The 24222-nt window shown below is 38.6% G+C and overlaps 3 protein-coding genes across 6 annotated transcripts; 2 read left to right on the plus strand and 1 right to left on the minus strand.

The window, feature by feature from the left end:
• Positions 1–1904: 1904 nt before the first annotated feature.
• Positions 1905–6904, minus strand: LOC103969373 (ATP synthase subunit d, mitochondrial). Its single transcript, XM_009382878.3, has 5 exons — positions 6603–6904; positions 3845–3926; positions 2562–2626; positions 2314–2400; positions 1905–2208 (listed from the first exon to the last, which is right to left on the minus strand). Exons 1-5 carry the CDS (start codon positions 6774–6776, stop codon positions 2107–2109), a joined length of 510 nt encoding a protein of 169 aa, XP_009381153.1. The 5' UTR covers positions 6777–6904; the 3' UTR covers positions 1905–2106.
• A 3964-nt stretch (positions 6905–10868) lies between these two features.
• LOC103969374 (sterol 3-beta-glucosyltransferase UGT80B1) lies at positions 10869–20373 on the plus strand. 4 transcript variants are annotated; one of them, XM_065088317.1, is made up of 15 exons: positions 10869–11021; positions 11234–11305; positions 11398–11479; positions 11566–11708; positions 11836–11906; positions 12623–12704; positions 15292–15393; positions 15493–15548; positions 16752–16786; positions 17244–17463; positions 18452–18667; positions 18766–18825; positions 18910–18949; positions 19501–19767; positions 19871–20373. In XM_065088317.1, the coding sequence occupies exons 1-14, from the start codon at positions 10914–10916 to the stop codon at positions 19741–19743; spliced, it is 1530 nt and encodes a 509-aa protein (XP_064944389.1). In that variant the 5' UTR covers positions 10869–10913; the 3' UTR covers positions 19744–19767; positions 19871–20373. The 4 variants fall into 4 exon arrangements, with proteins under 4 accessions (XP_064944389.1, XP_009381154.2, XP_064944388.1 ...); XM_009382879.3 differs by having other exon boundaries at positions 19501–19722; positions 19814–20373; XM_065088316.1 differs by having other exon boundaries at positions 19501–19722.
• A 1556-nt stretch (positions 20374–21929) lies between these two features.
• LOC103969944 (noroxomaritidine synthase-like) lies at positions 21930–23513 on the plus strand. Its single transcript, XM_009383577.2, has one exon. The coding sequence runs from the start codon at positions 21930–21932 to the stop codon at positions 23511–23513; it is 1584 nt and encodes a 527-aa protein (XP_009381852.2).
• Positions 23514–24222: the final 709 nt, after the last annotated feature.

The raw sequence follows: 24222 nt of genomic DNA on the forward strand, positions 1-24222 counted from the left end.
AATATATGTATTATGAAAATAATTGATAGGATACTCGTGTATTGATTTTACAGTTTATGAATATACGATCAAATTTCTAGGGAACATACATAAAACATGTAACAAATACAAAAAAGAGTAATTAGGGTGGGGGAGGAGAAATAATGCAATAGAAATGGATCAGGCAATGATTTGAATGGTTTCAGGCTTTTTAGATGAGAAGACGGTTAAAAGAGAGAGAAGGGGACGCGCACATGTGATACGTAGATGTGCACTCAGGTAGGGGTTGCCTTTTGCACGGCCTATATACGAAGGCAATGATGGTGAAGATCTTGTGGTGCAAATCTCCACCGGCGGTGAAAGCAGCATCATTGATGTGAGCTCAAATTCCACTCGCTTTATTATGCCTTGGTTGATGAGCTCCATCATCTCCCACAAAACTCCCGTCACCCGTCTCCCTAATGAGTACCGACATGTGAGCTGCACTTTTGCCTCGGTCGATGAGCCCCAAAATGATTCCTAGTCGTCGAAGCAAGCTTCTTGAAAACCATCTCCAGCTTTTTTGATTTGCTAGAATGAAATTATTTTTATTCTTTTTCATTCGCTCCAAATCGATCAACTATGATTTCAGATCGATTCAAAATAGTATTCTCGTGAGAGGCTCCATCATCGCGGATCTAAAAGGAGCAGCAGATGGGCAGAAATTTCACCCCAACAAAATCCATGGACAAAAGACGCCACGGGGGCAACACATTCGGCTCCCGAACGAACGATGTAACAGGCATCCTAAGACCAACTCTGTACCCGCGTAGATCCTGGGTTGGGTGGGAGACTGGCAGAAGCCACAAGGGATAAAAGGATAAAAGGGCGCCAGGAATGTGACACGGAGGTGATGAGGGGAGTGGAACACCTCAATCATTTCTTGTCCCTTGGAATGATTACACGTCCCATCGACCCTTTTTCAACCGTTAATCAGGGTGAAGGCGGATCAGATTTGATTATCCTGAGACCCGGCCATGAAACCACCGGTCCTTTCACGGTCGCCTCCATCGTCATTAGGAGAGTAGTCCATGGATTCGCATATCCTCCTAGTAGCGGGTGGGAGCCCAAGGAATGAGGTCTCTGTCGGTGAGGAGCGCATGATGTACTCGCTTCTCAATACACGACCTTATTCTCGAGGAAAGAGCAAACGATTAGAAACCTCTCATCTTTTATCGGGTTTCTCGGAGGAGAATACACCAAAGGCAACAACAGTCTCATAAGTTATTAGAAAAATCATATCCCTTTCTCACAGGAGGACAAGTAGTAATGTAATCTAGAGAGTATGCACATGAAGACAGCATGACCTTTATACAGAAATAAATGATTACCAAAGCATCTTAAATAAGCATACCATAACACTTCAACTGACCAAATGACATTATTCAAACTACCACGACAGAAGCAGACGAAAAGAGACAAGTTTCCAATGGTATGAATTACACAAATATGTTCGCAGACAGTATCTTAAAAACTAACAACCCCGTTTCGATCAATCAGTGTCAAAAACCTGAACGCAAACCAATTTTTCTGATATTGTTGCAGAGCATGAAAACTTGATTGCAGATATATAAATCAAGAGAGAGCTACCAATATAAAACTAAAAATAACAACTTTGAAAACACGGTAAGTTGGCACCCTAAAGAATTGATGTCCATTCGAGCACTCGAGGCAATCTGAGCGAATTTGGTATCATAAATGCAGTTTCTAAAAGCCCCAACACAGCAAACACCCTACAATGGTTTGTCTACCCATGCAAGTATATGAACTTTTTTTGTTCATCAAGGTGGGCAAATATTAGACAAGAGAGAATAATAGCTCACCATGCTTGTGGGCAGATGATCCCATTTGTCTAAAGAGAACCATCGAACAAAGTTATTGGCTAATGACCAACAAAATGAAGGCAATTATTAAACCGAGATCCCAAAGAGTAGGATGAAAGTACAACATCAATGAGAAATTTCCAATTTCAAGGACAAAAAACATATCACCTGCTCACATTGGTTCCATTCCAATGTACAGGGCACCAAGATATATTTATTAAAATTCCCATGACGTTCCCAGCAACTGAAGGAAACCTCCCTGACATCAATATCCCCAATTATCATTTCGAATTTCATCATCAAACTTCTGCTTGAGCTCAGGATGGTTCTCAAAATACTCATCAGCTGTCATTGTGCTTATTTTTTTCTGCAACCATAACAAGTGTTATAAATACAATCAATAAAGATAACATTACCTATATAGCAGAAACACATCTGTGGTAAATGACTCTGGGGAAATGCTGGTCCTCACCTTCATCTCCTGAACTTCAGCTATTTCTTTCTCCAATCGTGCTGATTCCTTCAATGATTGTTTTTCTGCTTCTTTTAACTCAACCAGCTGCACATAACTCAAAGGAAGATCACATATCAAAATAAAAAATATCCAAGGGCTGTGTTACTCCACAAATTCTTCATGAAAACCCAAAAATTCACACAGTTCGTGGATTAGAACACAACAGAAGAAAGAACAAAAGGATCAATATGATAGATATCTCTCACCAAGGCATCAAATTTGGGCTTGTATTCAGGAGTCACCGTGTCAACATACTTGGGGATCTCTATGCCTGCAAATGAAGAACTCTATGTGACTCAGTGTACTTGTTAAGTGATGGAAAAGATGCCAGACAAAAAGAATGCATCACGAAAAATGATACGGTAAGCATCTATTTCCTTAATCCACATGTTTCCATTAAGAGTTTAGATAACCAATTTCCTAAATTTTTGTCATATCATCCGTGTATCAGACCATAAATAGTTGAGACTTTATGAGTTGCCATCAATGTTGTAGTGAAGCACACTAACAAATAAAGGAACAAGAGTTCAGATCATCAACTGAGTGCATTCACATCTCAGCCAAGTGATTGAAACAAAAAAGAGATTGAAAACTAGCTAATTCTTCTTTTAAATTACCCAAGACATAAATAGCTTGTGTACGATATGATCTCTTTGGAAAAAAAAGTTGGAAATGAAATCCAGGCACACAAACATTTGGCAAAATAGATCTATTATGATTACAGAAGAGAACTGAAAAAGGTATGTCATCAAGCCCTATCTGCAGATGCAGTAAGTTCATAAATGAGAAGATGATCAATCACATTAGATTGCATTTATTTGTGGCACAATATATGGTTGCTATATAACATAATGAGAACTTTTGCATTAATACTAACCAGATGGCAGATATAAAGGCTTATTTGATCAGCTTGTGACTAACAAATGAGTTTTCAAACTTAAATAAAAATAAAACTAAAACTTTCATACACGCAATAAAAGAAGTTATTATAAAATAAACTGCCTCCGGTTTTAGAAATTATAGATAAACCTTGAATCTCAGCAAGAAGAAACAAATATAAAATGGGAAGCCATCACAAAATTATATAAAAATATTTGTTCACCATATTCACATTATTGCCTTTAACTGTCAACTGGATGTAAGATCTTTATTGAAGAAAATTTCAATTCAATCACTCTAATAATATATACACTGGCTTCAATCTTCTTATTCAATCAAAATTATTGAACGCACTCTACTCTTAATATATTCAGCATAAATCCTATCCAATAAAAATTCACTGCATAAAAGCTCAGGAAGATATGCCGTGCTACTTATGCGAGCAGAATCAGCAGATTCTTAACTGAAGAATGGTTCACAACTTGCTACTGACTCAGACATTTCTAAAATCATAATTCATGTACACATTGACATAAGAAAGCCTCCATTCAATGAGATAATAATGAAATCTTTCAACTTTGGACGAAGGTTATCAGGCTATGGGACTCACTTTCATAAGCCTCTTTATACATATCCACCAAGCGCGACCCAATTCCTTTCCTGTAATATTCCCAGTCAATAGGTTCAGGTTCCTGTGATTCACAAAAGACAAAAAAAGTATTTATTATTCCCTCATTCGTTGAAAGATAAAATAATAAACATATACAATCAAAGAGGATGTGTTGTTTCTAACGAGATCACAGACTGAAAACATGGGCAAAAGGTCACAAACATATAACCAGCCATGATGTCAGTACCATCATATTACATGCCAAGATAAACCCAAACAACAATTGATCATTCAACCTAAAATTCAAAATATAAACAGAATTAACTAAAAGAAGATCTCATGACAAAGGAAGAGGTAATAAGTAAATCTAACAATCTAGTCATGGGCAATAATCATGATGTACAAATAATGAACCCAAATTATGTACAACCTTATACAACAAATGCATGCAAGAATGATGCAAATCATATTCACACTAGTTATCGCATAAAATTTACAGGCACGGTGTAAATTGTCCATGTAAAATGTCTAGTATGCACATAAGTACATTTTTTTCTGAAAATGGTCAGACCAGAGGTGACACATTATGGAACGGTGTGCAAGATGTATCAAGCCCACAAGCATGTAAAACACATTGGCTTGGCAATCCTTGGACTGATGTGCATTTCTTCAGAACAAGACAACTTTCAAGAACTTACATGAAGAAACTTACATTGGTGCAACAACATCCGAAACTTAATCTTCACATTTGGATGAAAGGCTACATGTATAAAGCAGCAGTTTAAGACTACATATATGAATGGTGATTGGTTTAAACCTCAATCTATACGTTGGGTGGTGCCAGAAAAGTAAAAAAGATAACAGAGTTCCTTGATTCAACAATGATCAGCAATATGGCCTCACAGAATAATAGAAAATATTAAATATCAGATAAAGGACTGCACTTTTGCCTGGCCCAGTAAATACCAGCTGGGTGTCCAAAAGTGAAGCAGGATGCAGACCACCCCTTTTAGCACAATCTGGTTCTGGTACAAGGTTCACCGCTTGTTACCCATCGGTAACCCCTGTGAACTTGGCCTACAATAGGCTTAAACTGGATGGTAAGCCCACCACCCAATTCAGTTCACTATAAGCCTGCCCATGCCCCTCTCTCTCACTTGCTGCACCTGACCCTCCTCTCTCTCTCTCTCTCTCTCTCTCTCTCTCTCTCTACATACATACATATGGTAAGCCCGCCCACCATCCAATTCAATTCACTAAAGCCCTCCCATATATATATATATATATATATATATATATATATATATATATATATTTATGAACTATAAAGCTAGCAAAGCAATGTCAAGTGAAAGAGACTTACCTCCAATTATTAAAATATTTGGCAAATATAATGATCTACTTCTCCAACAGTACCAAGAAACTCAAATTCTATGGATCACAAAGAACAATCAATAATTTAATTTATGGAATCACAAGGGACAAACATTGCAGATAACATTATCAAGAATGCTAAGAGTGTGCTTACCATCATTTATGTTTGTCATTGTATCTCTCTGTAAATACAACAATGAAAACTGTAATATCTCAACTATCTGGGTTTGGCTATACAACTCTTTTCCTACCATTTGAGGGCAACATCACTAGTCAAATTAAGAGCAATAAATCAATCTTAAAATTTCTAATAAATTTTTCTTAGACCTACATATCTTGGCACTACGAATCACAATTTGCTCACCTAGTCTAACACCACAGCTCTTTTAGTCACATCCATCTCATCCTAAATGATTTTTTAGTTATTTATCCTCAACAAGAGCTATAACTTATTGTTCATTATTGTATTACACTAGAAAAGAAATATAAATTACAGAGGCATCTAGTTCTAGAGGTAAAATCCCAGAAACCTGGTAAAGAAACATATATTACACTATAGTTAGGGTCTTTGGTGCTCTGCTATCAGGAAGAATTTTTAGAATGTTTGAAACACTTGGAATCATAAACTTTCCAAACATGATCCTTTGGGAAGCATGAATGCAATAAGTTTAGGTACTTCATGAAATAGATTCACCTCATTATACAGATCAAATTCCATAGTTCCGTCAGATATGTATTGCGAGAAGCCTTTAGACCTGTTCAACTATCTGTGTTAAATATTCTGAACCATGTTTTTTCAAACTTTAGTCCTCCATAACGTGTTCACCAACTGTTTCTAAAATAGACATTCAAGTAGTGAAAGGCATGAGATTAAATAAGAATGCACACGTCATTCAAGAGACTTAAAACTGCTGTTCTTTTGCAGATCTGTTTTAAATTAATCGGTGAACAACAACTTCATTAGGGAAAAAAATCTATGTTAAGACAACAATGCTTGAAAGGAAAAAACGAAAAGAAGATAAAGACTTTTCTTTTTTAAGAAATTAAGGATATGAGAAAGAACAAATTGCGGCAACGATCTCGGCGTCTCCAATTTCTTGTTATTTTGTTCGCATTGGTTACATATCACATTAGATTAAAAGCCCTTTATCAATATGGCAGAAATCTAAAAAGTCAGATAGTCTAGATCGGGGCCATGATCCAATCAATCAACCTAAAGATCTTACCGTTAAACATCTCTTAAAAGCATCAGAAACAGGAAAATAGAGCAAGACCAGAAGAACATGGCAGATTGAAGAAAGGAAAAAAAAAAAGAACAAGAAGAAAACCTAGATCCGGCCGCACTCGGGCTGGAATGGGATTCGGGGGAGAGGGAATCCTGTACCTGGGAGAATTTGGTCTGGAGTTGGCTGTTGACCTCGTCGAAGGCGCGGCGGAGGTTGGCGAACTCCTTGCGGGCCTCGTCGGAGACGAGGGCCTTCGCCATGCCGTCCCAATCGATCGACTTAGTCGCCTTTGCGGCCACTTCCGCCACCTTCTTCACCCCGTTTCCGCTCATCTTCGCCCTCCTCTGTCTCTCACCCAAGGCGCCGCCGGCTCTCCTTTATCGCCCTTGACACCGATCGCAAATGGGGAAGTGGAAGCCAATGAGACGGCGGCCTTTCTCTAAAAATAGGAGAATAAGATCACCCAGAATGTTTAGCTATTAGATGATCGGACGGTCGGAAATAAATCATCAACGCCAATATTCATCCGTCCATCAGGAGGAGATATAGAAAAATCAGCAGAGCATTAGTCTTCTTTCCCGTTCAGTCCGTCACCAGATTAGCTACCCCTCTTACCATTGGTGGACGAGGTGGGGCAGTGCGGGACCCACACCATAGACGAAGGCTAGTCCCTGCGTGTATAGCGTTGCCAATGATTGATAAAAAATTTCCCTTCAACAAGACCAATTTATTAAAATTTATAATCTAGAAAATCAAACTCCAAAACAAAAATAAATAAATAGTGACATATATTATGAAAATGAAACAAGATCGTTACTCACCAAAGAATTCAGAGATTAAAAATTATCCATATAAGATTCACCAAACAAGATATATCTTGATGCATTTGAAATATAACTCTCAATAGTTGACCATCTTCTAAAATAGTTGGATTCTAAAATATAACTTGCAGAGTAAATCGATTCTACTAAAGATTACCATGCAAGATCTACACATGGCAGCGCAGAAATCAGTAATTTTCTATCACTTCTTCATTGCTAGCATAATATGAGAAGATGCAGTCTGGTAAAAATGATTCAGGCAGAAAACACAGAAACAATCAGACCATTAAGAAAGTGGCTGGGCCCTTCTTCTCTCATAATTACTTGAGCACAGCCTAAAAGGCCCCTTGTACTGGTTTGCTGAAACATTCAGACATGGATCTTGTACACAGAAACAAGACATGCAGAACTTGTTACCTGAACCATTAATCTCATCTTCATCAAATCGAGTGGTGCAGTTATAGTTCCAGATATTTCACCTGAAGTATGGAAAGGTTCAACAATAACTAGAAGCACAACAGTTGGACTAGATAAATGCTACATTGTAAAGATTCTCATAGATAAGAATGTTAGATCATATATAAAAACTGTATTAGTTATTTAGATTGGCAATCTAATTATGACCAGAAGATGGACAACCATTCATAGCTATCGTCCAAATGCATCAAGGTGGATCCTGATGGTAATTTACTTTGCTTCAATGATGCAAATATCAGTCAGCTTAACAAATATCAACTATGAAGAAGAAATTCTAACATGAAAAACTTTGACCACATGCATGTATCGTAATATAAGTAGTATTTTAGAGCAGAAGCAGCAGCAGCAGCAGCGGCATTCCAAACTGCTAGCTGAAGACAATTTTGTCATATTTCCTCTAGCAGGGGTAATTCTCTTGTCATCCTGTTGAGTTACATATGAACAGTTATTGGTATGAATATAAACACATCAAGCAAGTATCCGAAAATTTTAAAAAAGTTACACATCATGATATATTAGTTTGTCTTGACATTCATTAAAATACAATGACAAACCAACAAGCTGGGAGCTCAAAACCTTCACACATTCTCAACACAAGTATAGTATGAACTTCAAAAAGCAATTCAGTTACTTGCTAGTACACTACTTCATATGCTTGTTAATGTAACTTTATTTAGAGATACAGTTGTCCTCTCACTACTGAAGCAGTCACTCCAAAGAGCAAAATTCTTGGTCTTGCTTCAGTACATTGCTCAATGACCATTCAAATTAACTTAACATAATCATAGAAGTCACCACATAATACATGTGAAAAATTGAATAGTTCCTCCCCTAAGGTGACCGAAGCAAATGACTTTCTTGGCTCCATTTTATACTTGTGCAAACATCTACAAAACCATTTGAGATAGAAAGCAACTTACTAGTGTTAAAGTTAGGTGATTAGCAACTTATATTAACAAAACTTTCTTTTATTGTTCATGCACAAACATACACAAATTCACACGCACCTCTTGAGTTAAACTCTTGTCCTATTTGGGAAGTTGAGGCCACGATTCTATTCAAATAAAACATTTATTCTTCGAGTTGAAGACAACACAAGTGAACATGTATGCAATCATAAGAACCCTAAAATTCAATATGGTTTGGGGATAACATATTAATCAAGATTCACGAAGAAGCAAAAAAATTGACAATTCAAATGGCGAGGGGTTCACCACCAAGAATGCGGGGCGAAGCCATGGCAGTGAGGTTGAGCAGCACACCATTAATGGTGGATGCTTCGAGCCGAAGGCCAACGAAGTTGAACGAGGAATAAATCAAAACACTAACGATCAAGAATCATACGGTTATTATATGCATTCAAGATTCAAGAAGGCGCAAAATGAGAAGTTCGAATGAAAGCGAGGTCACCATCAATAATGTTGAGGCGGAACGGCAAGGACGAAGCGGCACGCCGGCGAGGCTAATCCGGTGCAACGGCGAGAGGCTGGAGCGGACAATGGAGGGGACGAAGAGGTTAAAGCGGCGCTGGCCTCGGCTGCCCCAAAGAGGAGGGAAAACGGAGGTAGGAAGTGTCGCAGTGGATCTTAGGATTCTTTGGACACGGAACGAAATACCGATTTGGCAATGGTACTACGCGGGTAATTACGTATTATTTCTATACTTGGCTACCTTAATATTTTGATCCTTGTATTTTTAAAAATTATATTGATATTCCTATAGTTATAAAGGAAAAATCTTTAGGTTTATTTATCCTAACATCATCGATTTTACCAACAAAAATACGAAAACAAATGATAAAAAGATAATTTTAACGTTCTAATTGATAATAACAATTAGTGATAACATGACAAATGCAAAGCAAAAGAGCGGTCTGTGACTCCGTCATAAAATAGCATTTGCAGTATGGTGTCATTGGTGTTGGTCTCGGAATCGTCAAGATCCTACGGTTGACTCCCTCGTCTGCTCTCCAGAACCTTCGATAACACCTCGCCTTGCTCTTCCCCCTCTCGCTCACCCCACTATCACTGTTGGCCATAGTTCTCACGATCGCCTCCGCCTCCTTGAGGTCCCCCACCACTATCTCTGCTACTCTTTACTAGATCCAGCAACGCAACCGTAACCTTTTTCCTTACCCTCCCTCTCTCCCCAACCATTCTAGAACGCCTCCATGCTCTCATCGCATCTTGTCACGTCCTCTACCATCCCCTTCTACTCGTCCTTCATCACCAGCATGAAGAGGGGCGGTGCGATTAAGTGAAGGTGACGGTGAAGAAGGCTTTGAGTACGTCCTTGATAAACCTAATTAGCACGCTGAGGGTGTTGATGAGGTCCATGAGGGTGGTAATGAGAGGCTTATTTGATTCGATGATGGAGCAGTACGGTTGCGATAACAAGAGAGAGGAGGCGGAGGGTTATGATGAGGGTGTTGAGAATGCTCATGGTGCACATAAGTGTCTTGCGAGTGGAGATAGAGAGGTCGAGGAGGGCAACGATGATATTCTTCGAGCCTTGGTTGTGGACAAGTGGTAGTGGTGGTTAAGGAGGCTGGTGACAAGGGGCACGATGTTGGTATCAGCGAGTGGGGCATGCATCTCCGAATCTGCTTCGACATGTGACGTATTTCTGCGATAGCTTTGACAACAGACTTTATTTTTGCAGTGATGGAGCGTCACATGCATATGTAGAGCGGTAAAATGGCCACTCAACAACTACGTCGGCATCGACGCTAGCATCGTCGCCATTCGACATCACTAACTGAAATATTATAATTATATTTTTATTATTTTTTTATATTTTCGTTAGTAAAATTAACGTCATTAGAATAAACTAGCATACATATTTTACTTTAATAACTATGGAGATATCAATATAAATTTTTAATTGTAATACTATGTCTTAGATTTATATTAGATTTACTACTATGTGAATTTGTAATTTACTTTGCATTGGTTTTATATATATTAATCATGAAACAATATTATAATATTGATTTCATATTATGCCACGTCATATCGGAATTCAAAATTTAAAACATGACCGGTAAATAACGGATCCTAACAACTGTTATTTCGTGTGAAGGGAATCGTAGGAGCAGCCGTTATAATGATTTTACCGGCCGTCAAATTAAACCGAGCCAAAGCGAAGCGGCGGTAGGAGCTTCTCAAGCGGATGAAGCGGGGCGACGTGGGCGAGGGCGAGGAAGAAATGGCTGAGGATCGCAGGCCTCGAGCCATTTTTATGGCGTTCGGTACCAGAGGCGACGTCTTTCCCATCGCCGTAACTCTCAATCTCTTCCGTACCTATTTCAGTGAAATAGAATTCGATTTAGAACCCTAGAAGTTGCAAGCTTGGGTTGGATAAGCGAGGAGTGGGATATTAGTGATATTAATTTCATTGGTTGCTGGATATTAGTAACACGCTGGCCACCATCTTCTCATTTTTAGGAAACTCGAATGACATCTAATGTAGCATCTTTTGTATATACTTAGGCGATCGCTGCCGCTTTTGCTTGTGACCAACAACAGTATCATGTTGTGTTGATTACCCATCTTGCTCATCAGGTCTGTACCAAAAGGATGTAGTTCCTTCTGATTACTCGACTGATGACCTTTGGAATGTTTTTCTGTTATTATGATATTTGCTACCATTGCAGAGTTTAAGCGAACATCTGGCAGCTAAGAATGTCGCCTACATCCCAGTGTCCTCACCCCCTGTACTTTCGGTTCATCAATTTGGTAACATCTGAAGTGTCCTGGAGTTCTACTTTCTCATGTTCCTTAAAACTTTCCGGGTGCTGACTTATTTCTTTGCCCCTATGTAGGTTCTGAGCAGATGCCGTTTTCCGTGCACAAAAAGAGGATTCAGGCAGAGCACAGGCAACAGTGTCTCTCTGTGGTTGAAAGAGTTCTTGGAGATTATCCAAGCATGAAGGATGATTTTATTGTGATAAATTTCTTTGCATTGGTACCTCTTGTATTTGGAAAAATCAATTTCCTGTCTGTTTTCTTCTAATAACTTTCTTAAAAAGCTTTGAACCCAAATAACTGTGAACTCTGATGTTTGTGACTGATTTTGTTACCTGATGATACAGGAAGGATGGCATCTTGCTGAAATGTTTCAAATTCGATGTGTTATTGCTTCTCCTTATGTCGTTCCATATAGGTATCCAAGTTCTGCTTATTGCTTCTGTAATTTTTTTTGACATTCATTCTCCCCTATAAATCAAGATATTGTTTATCCATGCCATGCATTTAAAACATTTTATTGCAAAAAATGTCTCTAATGACTTTTTTTGGCTTATTAACATAATTTTATGATTTCTTATTTTTAATTCTCAAGGAATAAGCTAGACTAGTCATGTGCCCATCATAAGTATGAATTATTTTATACTAGTTACTTCTTTTTAGTATTGACACTTTTCCTTCATTTGTATCTGTGGTTGGCATGTGACATTGTGTTTTTCTGATCTTAACCTGTACTAATTGTTTTTTGTATCTTTTTAGGCCACTTTACATCTTCTTGAGCCATATTAGGTCTGCATGGTTACATTTTTTAATTGTATTTATCTTTTTGTTTCTTTTGTTTATATTTTTGTTTTATTTTGTTTTTATGTATTTGGTGATGGGCGATGACAGAGTAATTATTAATTTATCACAGATTGGAATTTGCCTTATAGTAAAAAATGTGCCTTCTGTTGTTTGTGCTTGATGAAAGGTGTAATTCTGCTGTTGTACACATTTACCTTCATGCCTATGTTGGAATTAATTCAAGCACAATTATGCAAATATCTAAAGGTCCTATTTTTTGCCAAAATTTTCTTTATTATATAACTTATTTTCATGTCTATCTCTTTATAATTCTTTGCATTGCTAATATAGTGCTCCTTCATCATTTGAACGTCGATTCAAGCAAGAGCTCCCATGTCTCTACAATTATTTTCAAGAATCTTCTCCTAACACGGTATGACTTGCCATTACTTCAAAATAGAGATAGTTATATGCAGTAATCTATTTTGATCTGTGTGTTGTCTATGCTATGGTTCTGTGGTGGTCATCTATGTTTCTGTCATCCTTTCATTGCATATAGCTTGCTTCAACATAAGTTTGTATGGCATATTGGAACTTCACTTATCTTGCCATGTGTTTGTTTTCATGTAACTTCTTTTTTTCAAGCACATAACGTGATGTGGTATTGATGATTAAAAGGACACCTAATGGGGATTAGAATGCCATCACACAATTACGGTAGTCCAAGAGGATGCAGAGAGCTTCGGATTGCTACATCAAAGCCATATGGGCTTAAATGCCTTTGGAGGGCTCATCCTACACATTTTATTTTCTTGTTAGATTGTAGTAGGATTTGGTCATAAGACACATTTGTTTTGGGCTTTGGCTTGGGCTTGTATGGAATCATCAAAGGGGGATGTCATGCACGCATCTTAAAATGCACACGGTAGAAGATCTTAAAGTGAACACATGTCTCTATCTTATGAATCCCTAACCCTCTCTCTTCTAAAAGGGGGTATATGATATTTATGCAATGGTGGACTCTTGTCCTCGTCCTATGGACCCCTACCCACCACTCTTTTAGAATGAGGTTTGTAGCACTTATCTAAGGGTGGACATTTGCCTCCACCCTATAGATCCCTATCAACTTCTCTTCCAGAAGAGGGTATGTGTCACACATCCAAGGGATATCCATCCTTATAAAAGCATTGTAACCCTCCCATTTTGGAAGGAATGAATAAAGAAATGAAGAATTGAGTGCTTGTAGCCAGTAAGAACCTTAGATGAGAGGTTTAAGTGAGGAGAGAGTTCTCAAGTGTGAGAGGCTCTACCCTATCTTATTTTAATTCCCTCCAGCTTTTCGCGATTCGTCTCATTTGTCTTCATCATAACAGTATCGTCGCCATCATAGCAGCGGCACCACCACCAAAGGCATTAACCACATCAGCTATTGATCGCTGTCAACACAGCCGCCATTGACAATCACCACCTTATACGCCACCGCCTCTACCTCACCATCCACTCGACCACCATTTCAACTTCCAAAGCCAAGATAATTAGATCATTTTATTTGTGTTAAAGGCTGTTTACGAGAGGAATGTTCCCTGCCCTCAAGCCTTATGTGATGTATTAATTTGGAAAATATGATTGATCCAGCTCTTTATTATATTTGGTTTAGGACTAGCTCTTGCTATACTTCATTTCCGGCCCTTCCACCCAAAGTGAGCTTTCTAACCTCATTTGATTATATTTACATAGTTATTTTGCACTTGCTTATTTAGATTTATTAAATCATTATTTAAACTAATCAAAGTTAGTCAAGTCGTGGTTGGGAAGATGAGTTAGCATCCTCATTGCTACCACTTGTTTTTCCCAATCTGTTTTGACTCACCTCTCATCACACTCTTTATTTTTGCTTGCCACACATCACACCACACCACACCACTCAACCCCTACATTAATACCTAGATAAAAATGGACCAATATGATACTAGGTATGTTGAAAAAGAAGACCAGTCAAAGACAAATATAGTGATTTTGTGTGTAGGCCTAGGAACCTTAAGGTGACATATATGGAAAATATGATAGGTTAGGAAACTGATAGCGACATTGTATGAAGATCTATAGAGGCGACCAGCTTACTTTACTAACATCCCATAATGGTGTTTATGCTAATAGTTATAAGGGATAATGACTAATAAGTTATTATATTTATATAATGTAAAAGACAACCCAGTGTACAAGGCTTCTGTCAATGTTGATCCAGGAAGAAGGGTTAATGTATGCAGTCTTACATCTGCAAGCAACAAAGTTGTTTCTGCCATTGAAACCTTGGTGATCTAGGTCATAAAAGACTAACCGTATGATAGGGCTATGGCTCAACCTCCTAGCTTTCTGTAATGTGCTTGCTGTCGATCATCATGATATGTAAGGTAGGACTGTGCAGGGGACTTATAAATGGACAGAACAGATGACCATTTGTATCATTGTATGCTACTGGTCTCTACTCTACAAACCTAATTCACAGTTCTAATAATGTGATATAAAACACTAGCAAGAGGATGAGTCATGAAAGCTATCTCTTTGAGCCATGGAAACTGTGATAAAAATTGAAGTAATGGAAACTCTCTCTTTGTGGCAGGAATAAGGCTGCTTCTCGAGATCCCACATTGGTGGGGACCTCATGTACTAGACCATTAGCAAATGGCATGTAACCAACCATGCAGCTGTCAGTTTAGCAACTTATGGGTTGGTTAGATACATGGTGAATTCGTGCTTATCAAATGAATCAACTCTTTGGTTCCCGCTAACTGCATATTCTGCAGGCTCCAAGTATGCTACCTGATTGTGATTAAGTTTATTTCGGTATTTATCAGTGACTGTGAGGTTAATATACTGAATTTCATCCTGCATTCTTTCTAGTAATTTACATGAATTGTAGAATTCTCTTGTACACAGAATTGTTTATAATGTGTTGTACTAGCCAATTGAATATACCTGTTTTTGAACCTGAATGTGGATTCTCATCCCAAAGTGAATAGGTTAATTGGAAGGATGTTGTCCACTGGATGTGGCCGCTTTTCACGGAAGATTGGGGGAGATGGAGAAGTGAGTACTTAAAGCTGAGTCCTATTCCTTTTATGGTGAGTGATTTCTACAACATTATCCACTAAATTTGTCATTAGTTTAGTTATTCATTTAAGATAGGTCAGGAAGTTTAAGTTACCTTTCGAGAATTTCAGGATCCGGTGACGAATCTTCCGGTGTGGCATATGCATGCAGGTTCGCCAATATTACTGTAAGATTCTAATTGTTATTAAATTTACGATTCTATTTCTGCAGACTGCATTCTGATTAAAGAGGATATATTTTATGACTCTTGCCTTTTCTTGCTTAGAATTGAACAATGAGTTTTCAGTGTCAATATTTGTTTGTTTTAATTCTTAGTTTCTTGGAAGATTTATTTTGCACTTCTACAAATGGCAAAGAATGTAAGGTTCTTTATCATTTTTGTATTATGTCATGCTTGGAATTATTCCCCCAAAACTAAATATCAATTCTTTGAGACAAGAACAAATTATGTTGTTCACTTCATTTTGTGAGATTCTTTACACAGCCAAAAACTGACTTTTATTAATACATTTCATTAGCAACCACTTAAGAAAGTGATTTTAATATTGAAAAATGGGTATGACCTGCATGTTCTGCAAGGTGCATGTATTGCATACAAGAAAAAAGGAAAGAGAATAATGTATTAAGGAAACCAATTGAAGGTCCATGACTACTAGCTCTGTATTGAAGCTGGGACAATAAAAGATTAGGGACAGGTGAAGAAAAGTTCTAGTTGTGCTATTTGTATGACTTTCGAATCTAATTTTGATGAGAAGATATCAAAATGGATTTGATGATTCGACTGACATATCTCTGTTATGAACTTCCCATGATTAACAAGGATTCGGAGTTTCCTTCAAATGAAACACGTAGATGATTTGTGAAGCCAAAGACAGGAAAGATTTAAGCTCCAATAAAGTCAACAGATTAGCAATCCAAGTAGTACTAAATTGTATTTTAATGGCACCTTTTTGGTTAATATAGATATTATCCTTGCTTTTTCTGAATCTGTACTGATCGAGCTGGCCTATCTTTGTTGGAGCTTTGCAGAATGTCCTTTGGCCATGACTAGTTTTTCTCGTCTGTTCTAAAAAAGATGAATGCAAGGGTATATTGAGCCTTTCCTCCCAAATCTTCCATAACTACATTTGACTTGCTACTTAGCAAATAGCTACACTTTCACTCTGTGCCATGTATATCCGGATTTTGGTTGTCACAGCATGGGCCTCCATGGTGTGCCTCTGTGATGTGTCCATCATGCTCCAGACAAGCACTAGCTTGTCGTGCATTGTTGTGCAAGTAAAATTGCATATACCAGCATAGCAATCCATGATTTAGACTTGAATATCTTGTTCTAAAATTGTACGCTTTAATGTCTTATGCTAAGCAGGTATGGATTCAGCAAGGAAATTGTGGAGTGCCCAGGTAATGAAAATTGCTTGGATGATAAATGATTCTTTTAAATCTGTGAGTTTTGCGATACATTTTTAAGTTCATTTTATCACTCTAATAACCTGACAATTTTAGCGAGCACCTAGCTCATCTTTTATCTACCTGGACCTTACAATAAATGGGTAATGCAACATTGCATCCATACCAGGAGTGTCTCCCAGTTTGTAGTCCTCTGAGTCTCAACGTACGCGCCGGAAGAGGATCTAACTATTAATTTCCCAGTCAGCTTGTTATCAGCCTACTTGTCGGAGTATCCATTGAATGCTTTGAGAAATAGACCAAAGGGTTTAATCTTCTTTCCTGTGGTTTTATTATATTTCAACGACACTCTATTGTGTTGTCATTGTCTATTGTTTTTCTTCGTTCCTCCATTTGTGTGATAATTGTTGCTTAATATTTTCAAGTTGGACTGATGTAAGTATCATAACAGGTTACTGGCCACTAAATATTCATGTTTGCGGTTTTTGGTTTCTTCCTTTGGAGTGGCAATTTTCATGTAACAAATGTAGGGACATAATGTCTGCAAGTCCTAATGGCTCTATGACTGGAATGAGCGAACTGTGCACAATTCATGCTGATATACAGCAGTTCCTAATGAAAAGCTCTCATCCACAGTTACCACTATTCATTGGGCTAAGTTCTATTGGAAGGTAGCTTGTTTACCATGTGCTACAATTTGCTAAACCAACATTTCTGTGCCATAATATTATTGCTTGAGTTGAGTATGTGATGTCTATGTAATCTTTATATTGAGATTTGCTTGTTTGTTATATCCAAGTTCCTAGTAAATAGGATTTGTATTTAATGATAATGCCATTAGTCTATATTTAACAACACAATAGAAACAAAACCTGAAACTGTAATTTCATGATTCAGGTTCTGCATAATATTCAAGCATATTGTTAGTTAAGAATAAAAGGGAAACATAAGAGAAGGCAGTGCTTCTTTGTTTCCAAATTCACATTTTTCTATCAAGGTCATGGTCTCAGATGCTCTGGATCATCATATATCCCTTCTGACTTGGAACAGTGTCATTGCTTATTTTGTAATTTTAGTGTTGATTGAAAATGTTACTTGATATAATTCAGGGTGAAAATAATAAGTAATTTCTTTGTTCTATTTCCTTTCAGAATCTAAAATAAACTTACTGGTCAGCATGTTTAGCAAAAAAAGATTGACTATGCTTTTATAATCATGAAGCTGATATTTAATGCTTTTATTGGGCTATGTACTCAGTTTTTTTCAGATATCTTTATTGTCTTTCATTGACAGTCATATATTAGGATAAAGAAGGACATGGAAAGTCAGAATAGTAGAATAATTGCTGCTTTCTATTATTTTTCCAAACAGAGTACGGTAACATGAATGTTCTTCTTTCTACTTCAGAGTACATTTCTTTTTCTTTTTTTCATTTCAGTGGTTCATCCAATTCAGCAATGTCTTTTGTAATATGCTAGAAAGCTTATCTTAAACGCCTTAATAGCCAGGGCTGATCAAGAACTGTGGTGTGACTTTGTTACTTGAAATGCATCGTGCTATTGCTAAACTATATTTTTTATCTGTGCAATTCATTGCGCAACTAACACTCCACTTTCTGTCTCTCTTTTAATCACTTGACGGATTTTGTTTATTCCACAGCATGGGCTTTCTTAAAAATCCCCATGCATTTCTTAGGGTGCTCAAAGCTGTTCTAGATGTCACAGAGCACAGATTTATCCTCTTCTCATCTGGATATGAACCATTAGACGCTGCCATACAATCAATTGCCTGTGAATCATCAAACAGAGCAAATCCGCCACCCAGCAATATACATGGCACTCTCCTATTCAGTGACCGGCTTTATTGCTTTTCTGGGTTTGTGAATCTCTGAAGACTGAAATATCCATACTTGTTCTTAATATTTTACTTCTATCTTAAGATTCATAAATGTTCTTTTGGCTTGAAATGACCAGTTCGATACCTTATAGCTGGCTCTTCTCTAAATGCGCAGTTGCAATTCATCATGGAGGCAGGTAAGGATTTGAATGTTGTATTTGATCTCTACATGAGTTTTCTTGGAACTATGTGCTTCACCTAGTATGATCTTCTTTTGCCAGTGGATCAACTGCTGCAGCACTACATGCTGGAATCCCTCAGGTTAAATTTGTATGAACATGTCTGAAAATTTTTGATCAACTTTATTTTATCAAAATTTTGTGGCTTTTAGTAGGCATACCCCAAAATTGATTCATTTTTTAATTCTTCCTAGGCAGAAGCTCTATTTGAGTATAAAAAAAAATGAAGGTTTGACCGAACAATAAGTTTGTGCTGATCTATGTTGATTGGCAAGTATTGTTAGTTGGCTTGACATAATGTATGTCAGCATTACTGGTCATGAAGTTTAAAAGCATAAGCATGACCATTAAAGAAAATAAAATTTCTACTGTTTGATGTGATTTCCTTGGTTCAGTGGTTTTATGCTGAATTCTGAAATTTTGCTAATCTCGCTATGGTTATCTGTTATGCTTCTAGCATTTTAATTGGCGGAAGTCCAGACATCACAACATGATGGCCACAAGATTTCAGAAGGATTCTTGGTCTTGTTAATTTTTTTTTCCTTCTTGATTCGAGTCATGAGAAATATCAAAAGTTTAAGCACACTTATTGAATTTGAACTGTATTAACTGATGGATCATATAGCCATGCAGATTCTCTGTCCCTTCATACTGGATCAGTTCTATTGGGCAGAGAGGCTTCACTGGATAGGAGTTGCACCCGAGCCGCTACGAAGTTGGCATCTGTTTCCAGACAACGACGATGCTACAAGCATCAGCCAGGCTGCAGATTGCCTGGCAAGGGCCATAAAATTGTCATTATCTCCTGAGATAAAAGCACAAGCATCTAAAGTTGCTGATAGAATCTCCTCCGAGGTATGCAAACAACTAGAATGAAGTTGCAGAAGGCACACAATCAAGGTTTCTTTGAATTAGTTTCTATAAACAGTGTTTTTATGGTTTCAAGGATGGTTTGCAAGAGGCCCTGAAAGTTCTCAAGGAAAGGGTTCTTTGCCCTTGCTAGGTGTCGAATGACCTAAATCGGCTGCATCACTGCAAAAAATACCAGCAAAAGTATATGACATGAATGAATGTGCTAATGGCTTCGAGCTTTCAATCTTCGCAGCGGATGCTAGAAATACGTGCAACAGGTGTTTGTGGCTGGCTGTCTACCGATAACACACTATGCATCGAGGCGAAAAGCCTTACCTCCCTTGGCAGCAACCGTAAGGCCATTGTGTGTCAAATGCAGGTCTTGTTATGCTGGGAAATGTGATTGATACCGCATCATGGCAGTGCCTCGCCTTCACAAGAACTGCTGGTGTTTTTATTACGAAAACATGAAATTGAACATATTTATTATTTATTGATTTCCCTCCTAAAGAACATGGCTTGTAGATGAGAAACGTGACTTCCCACGTTCTCATGCCATGACTGAGTGTGATGTGTTGGTGACTCCACGCATTTTCGTGTTACTTTAAATCTATTCGTACCTCTTTCCCTAATTGTTGGGGGGTATCAGTGTCATTATCTTGTTTCATAGCTACTGTCAAACAACTTCATGCCACTATCTTCCGCGACAGATTTCATTTGGATTTATGACGAGTTTATCTTCACAACATGCAAACCAACGCGTGGATGCATGCATCACAGCTTCGGATATTAATGGACTACGGCCGCCGACGCTCCGTTGACGTTGTTTCGATCTATAGAATAATCCCCTTCGATTTGACGACACTAACCTTTGAATCAGTTCGACAACACTCAGCTTTAATTCTCCCATAGCGGCCCATACGCAACCATAAGCCAGCCATCATTTCAATAAATTCGTGTCGATCATCTCACACAAGTTGTCCATGATCCAAAAGCTTTAATTCTCCCATAGCTCACTTCAACAATCCAAAAGCTTCAAGTCAATGGTCGGTTCGGTGTCCATGATAACAATCGGCATCCGCAAGTTGTAGTTGAAGTTTAAAAAAATATATATAAATCTTGTAAAATAATTGTAATGTCAAGATGATTTTTCTCAAAAAAGAATCTCTCTTTTTTAATTTTTGTTAAAAGGAGTCCTGTCTTCTTTTTTTTTTCAAATGATATCCCTTAATTTGAATAATACTTAAGTCATTCAATAAAAGTTACAATAATACTTTTCTTATTGGTTCTGGAGACACCTTATGGATAGATCCTTAGGATGCATTGAGCCCGTTATAATAATTTTTAATAGCTTTACAGTATTTTTATTCACGAAGATATTATAAGATTAGTAAAGATATCATATTATATTATTTTTTTATTATCGTTGCTCATAGACCATTATAATATCATATTTTTAAACTTATAGTTAGTTTGATTGAGGTTATAAGTCTATTTGAGTCATTTATAATATTTTCAAATAGGTGTTATAATATTTGATATCATATTATGTTTTTTGTTGTGGTAACCAAAAATATAGTGAACTATTTTTTTTATCTCTATTTAGGTGATGTTATTCTTAAATTTCTATAAATACATACCAAATAGTTTATTGTGTTTTGATCTCACTTCACTCACTTATAATATTTTCTAATATCACTATAGTGTTATTATTGAGGTTCTAACAATATTATAAAATTATTTTAAAAAATTATCAGTGATATTTTATTATCTCTTTTGTTACGGTTTGAAAATTGGTTTGACTGAGATTATAAGTCTATTTACTTTATAGTATTTTTATTATGATATTTAAAACACTATAATAACCCAAAAAATTAATATATGAACCGATCAATAATGCCTTGAGACTGATGTAGAAGTGGGAAAGTTTGGGTCTCATCTAAATTAAGGATATCACTAGAAGTAAAATAGGACGTCTTTTTGGGAAAAAAAAATTAAAAAAAGATTTTTTTATAGGGAAATCACCCTTTTAGGTGTTCAATAATTAATTACTTAATTAATTAGACTTGAAGCATGGAAGATACTTTGGAGATATGCTGGTTTACGTCAGCATGATGATCAACGGGACACCGCATGCACTATAAATAGACGTTGCACCCCTCCCCACTCAGCATCGGAATCAACAAGAGCATCCATCTCCTCCGCCACCGATGGCTGTTGCGTGGCCACTTCCCATGCTTGGCTTCGTGCAAGCCTACCCTGAGATCCTTCTCTCCATCGCTTGCTTCCTCTTCCTGCTCCTGTTCCCTCTACGCCACTCGAGGATGCCGATCAACTGGCCGGTCTTCGGGATGCTCCCCGCCGTCGTCGTCCACTTCCACCACCTCCATGACTACCTCGCCGATCTCCTCCTACATGTTGGTTGCACCTGGTTGTTCCGTGGTCCGTGGTTCCTCGGCATGGACATGGTGCTGAGCTGCGACCCGGCCAACGTTAACCATATCCTCAGCGGCAACTTCTCCAACTATCGCAAAGGCGACGAGTTCAACGAGGTCTTCGACATCCTCGGTGACGGCCTGTTCAACGCCGACGCGGAGTCGTGGAGGATCCAGCGAAAGCTGGCGCACAACTATATCGGCGACCGTTCGTTCCGGTCCTTCGTCGCCACCGCCACGCGAGAGAAGACCGAAAAGGGTCTCTTGCCCGTTCTACTCCTCAAGTCCGAGAGAGAAGAAGTTGCGGAGCTGCAGGATCTGTTCATGAGGCTCTCGTTCGACGTGACCAGCCTTATGGTCTTCGGTGTCGACCCCGGATGTCTCTCCGCTAACTTGCCTGCGATACCTTTCGCTGTGGCCATCGATGACGCTTGGGAGGCGTTGCTGTTCCGCCATGCAGTGCCCAAGAGCTGGTGGAAGATACTGAAAAGGCTAAACGTTGGTACAGAGAAGAAGCTGGCGAAGGCTTGGGAAGTTATAGACCACTTCATATGCCAAGTGATATCGGAGAGGAGGGAGGAGAGACGGGTGGCCAACATCAACGCAGTCCAGAAAGAAACCTCCACTCCTAGGACGAACGATCTTCTCACATCCTACATAGACAACGTGGTGGAGGAGATCCAGGGTAAATTTGAGCCGCACAAGTTCCTCCGCGACAACGTGCTAACCTTCATGATCGCTGGGAGAGATGGCTTCGCCATTTGCCTCTCCTGGTTCTTCTGGCTCCTCTCCAAGAACCCCACGGCGGAGGCCAAGATCCTGGAGGAGCTATCGTTGCACCGGTCGAGGGAGAAGGAGTCGATTGTGTTCGACGCCGAGGAGCTCGGCAGGATGGTGTACCTGCACGGAGCCGTGTGCGAGACGCTGCGGCTCTTCCCACCGGTCCCTTACGAGGAAAAGACCGCCGTCAACCCGGACGTACTACCGAGCGGCATGAAGGTCGAGCCAGGCGACAAGATCTTGTTCTCGGTGTACGCCATGGGAAGAATGGAGGAGATATGGGGGAAGGACTGCATGGAGTTTAATCCAGGGAGGTGGATAGCAGAGGACGGGAGGCCAAAGCACGTGCCAGCATACAAGTTCATGGCCTTCAACTCAGGACCCAGGATTTGTCCGGGGAGAGACATAGCCTTGACTCAGATAAAGACGGTGGCGGCTGCCGTGGTGTGGAACTTCCAGGTCGAGGTGCTCGACCGTCAGATGGTTGCGCCGAAGAACGCAGTTCTGCTTCGCATGCAGCACGGGATGATGGTCAAGCTCAGGAGAAGAGAACGCGGCTGTTGCGTCCAGTCGATCTAGCGGCTACGTCTGCATACTAGTACGTATCGAGTCCAAGGTTACATCCCATGCTGTAGTGCATGTGAACTAAGAACCCTAAATACGTATAACAAGCTTGCCGATCGTCTTCGGCGAGTACTGCCGTTTGCCGTCTGTCTGTGTCGTCATACTTTTGGGGTGAAAATATTATAGCTTTTTGAATGCACCGAATTAAGTATTTAATAAAAATAATCCTACTCGATTTGCTCGCAAAATAAATATGCACCGAATTAAGTATTTAATGAAAAGTAATCCTACTTAAAAATACTTTATTTCGAGGAACTTAGTTGGCATCGGTTGCAGTGGGGGTGCTTCCATGCTTGCCAAGCTGGTGCAGCATTCCGTCGGTCCACATAACATAAATAGTACCACCGAAACCTGTCGTCAGGCAGACACATCGTTAATATAATAACATAAAATTAAAGCCAGGCAAGAAATCTACATTGCAAGCATCTCAAAGTCAACGTACCAAAGATGGATAGGATAGAAACTTCTATTTTGACCATCTAATGTAATTACAAAGTTCGACTACTATTCCAACGATTCATGTCGATATAATAACATAAAATTGGTAGTAATAGATTAGAATGGGAAAGCCGATTCTATGTGGTTCTGATCATTTTACAGCGTGCCGTGAGGTCTATTTGCTACTACCTGATTCTGTCATATTCCACAGAGAAATCCTTGCTGC

Source organism: Musa acuminata, chromosome BXJ1-10 (genome assembly GCF_036884655.1).
Source record: "Musa acuminata AAA Group cultivar baxijiao chromosome BXJ1-10, Cavendish_Baxijiao_AAA, whole genome shotgun sequence".
Lineage (NCBI taxonomy): Eukaryota > Viridiplantae > Streptophyta > Magnoliopsida > Zingiberales > Musaceae > Musa > Musa acuminata.

Excerpts from the sequence above, each read along its gene's own strand:
- LOC103969373 (XM_009382878.3), bottom strand. The coding sequence starts at position 6,776 with ATGAGCGGAAACGGGGTGAAGAAGGTGGCGGAAGTGGCCGCAAAGGCG. Across the intron at positions 3,927-6,602 it reads TCCAGACCAAATTCTCCCAG|GAACCTGAACCTATTGACTG; the intron begins GTACAGGATTCC and ends TGTGAATCACAG. Across the intron at positions 2,627-3,844 it reads GTATAAAGAGGCTTATGAAA|GCATAGAGATCCCCAAGTAT; the intron begins GTGAGTCCCATA and ends CTTCATTTGCAG.
- LOC103969374 (XM_065088316.1), top strand. The coding sequence starts at position 10,914 with ATGAAGCGGGGCGACGTGGGCGAGGGCGAGGAAGAAATGGCTGAGGAT. Across the intron at positions 18,950-19,500 it reads TACATGCTGGAATCCCTCAG|ATTCTCTGTCCCTTCATACT; the intron begins GTTAAATTTGTA and ends ATAGCCATGCAG. Across the intron at positions 19,723-19,870 it reads CTGATAGAATCTCCTCCGAG|GTGTCGAATGACCTAAATCG; the intron begins GTATGCAAACAA and ends TGCCCTTGCTAG.
- LOC103969944 (XM_009383577.2), top strand. The coding sequence starts at position 21,930 with ATGGCTGTTGCGTGGCCACTTCCCATGCTTGGCTTCGTGCAAGCCTAC.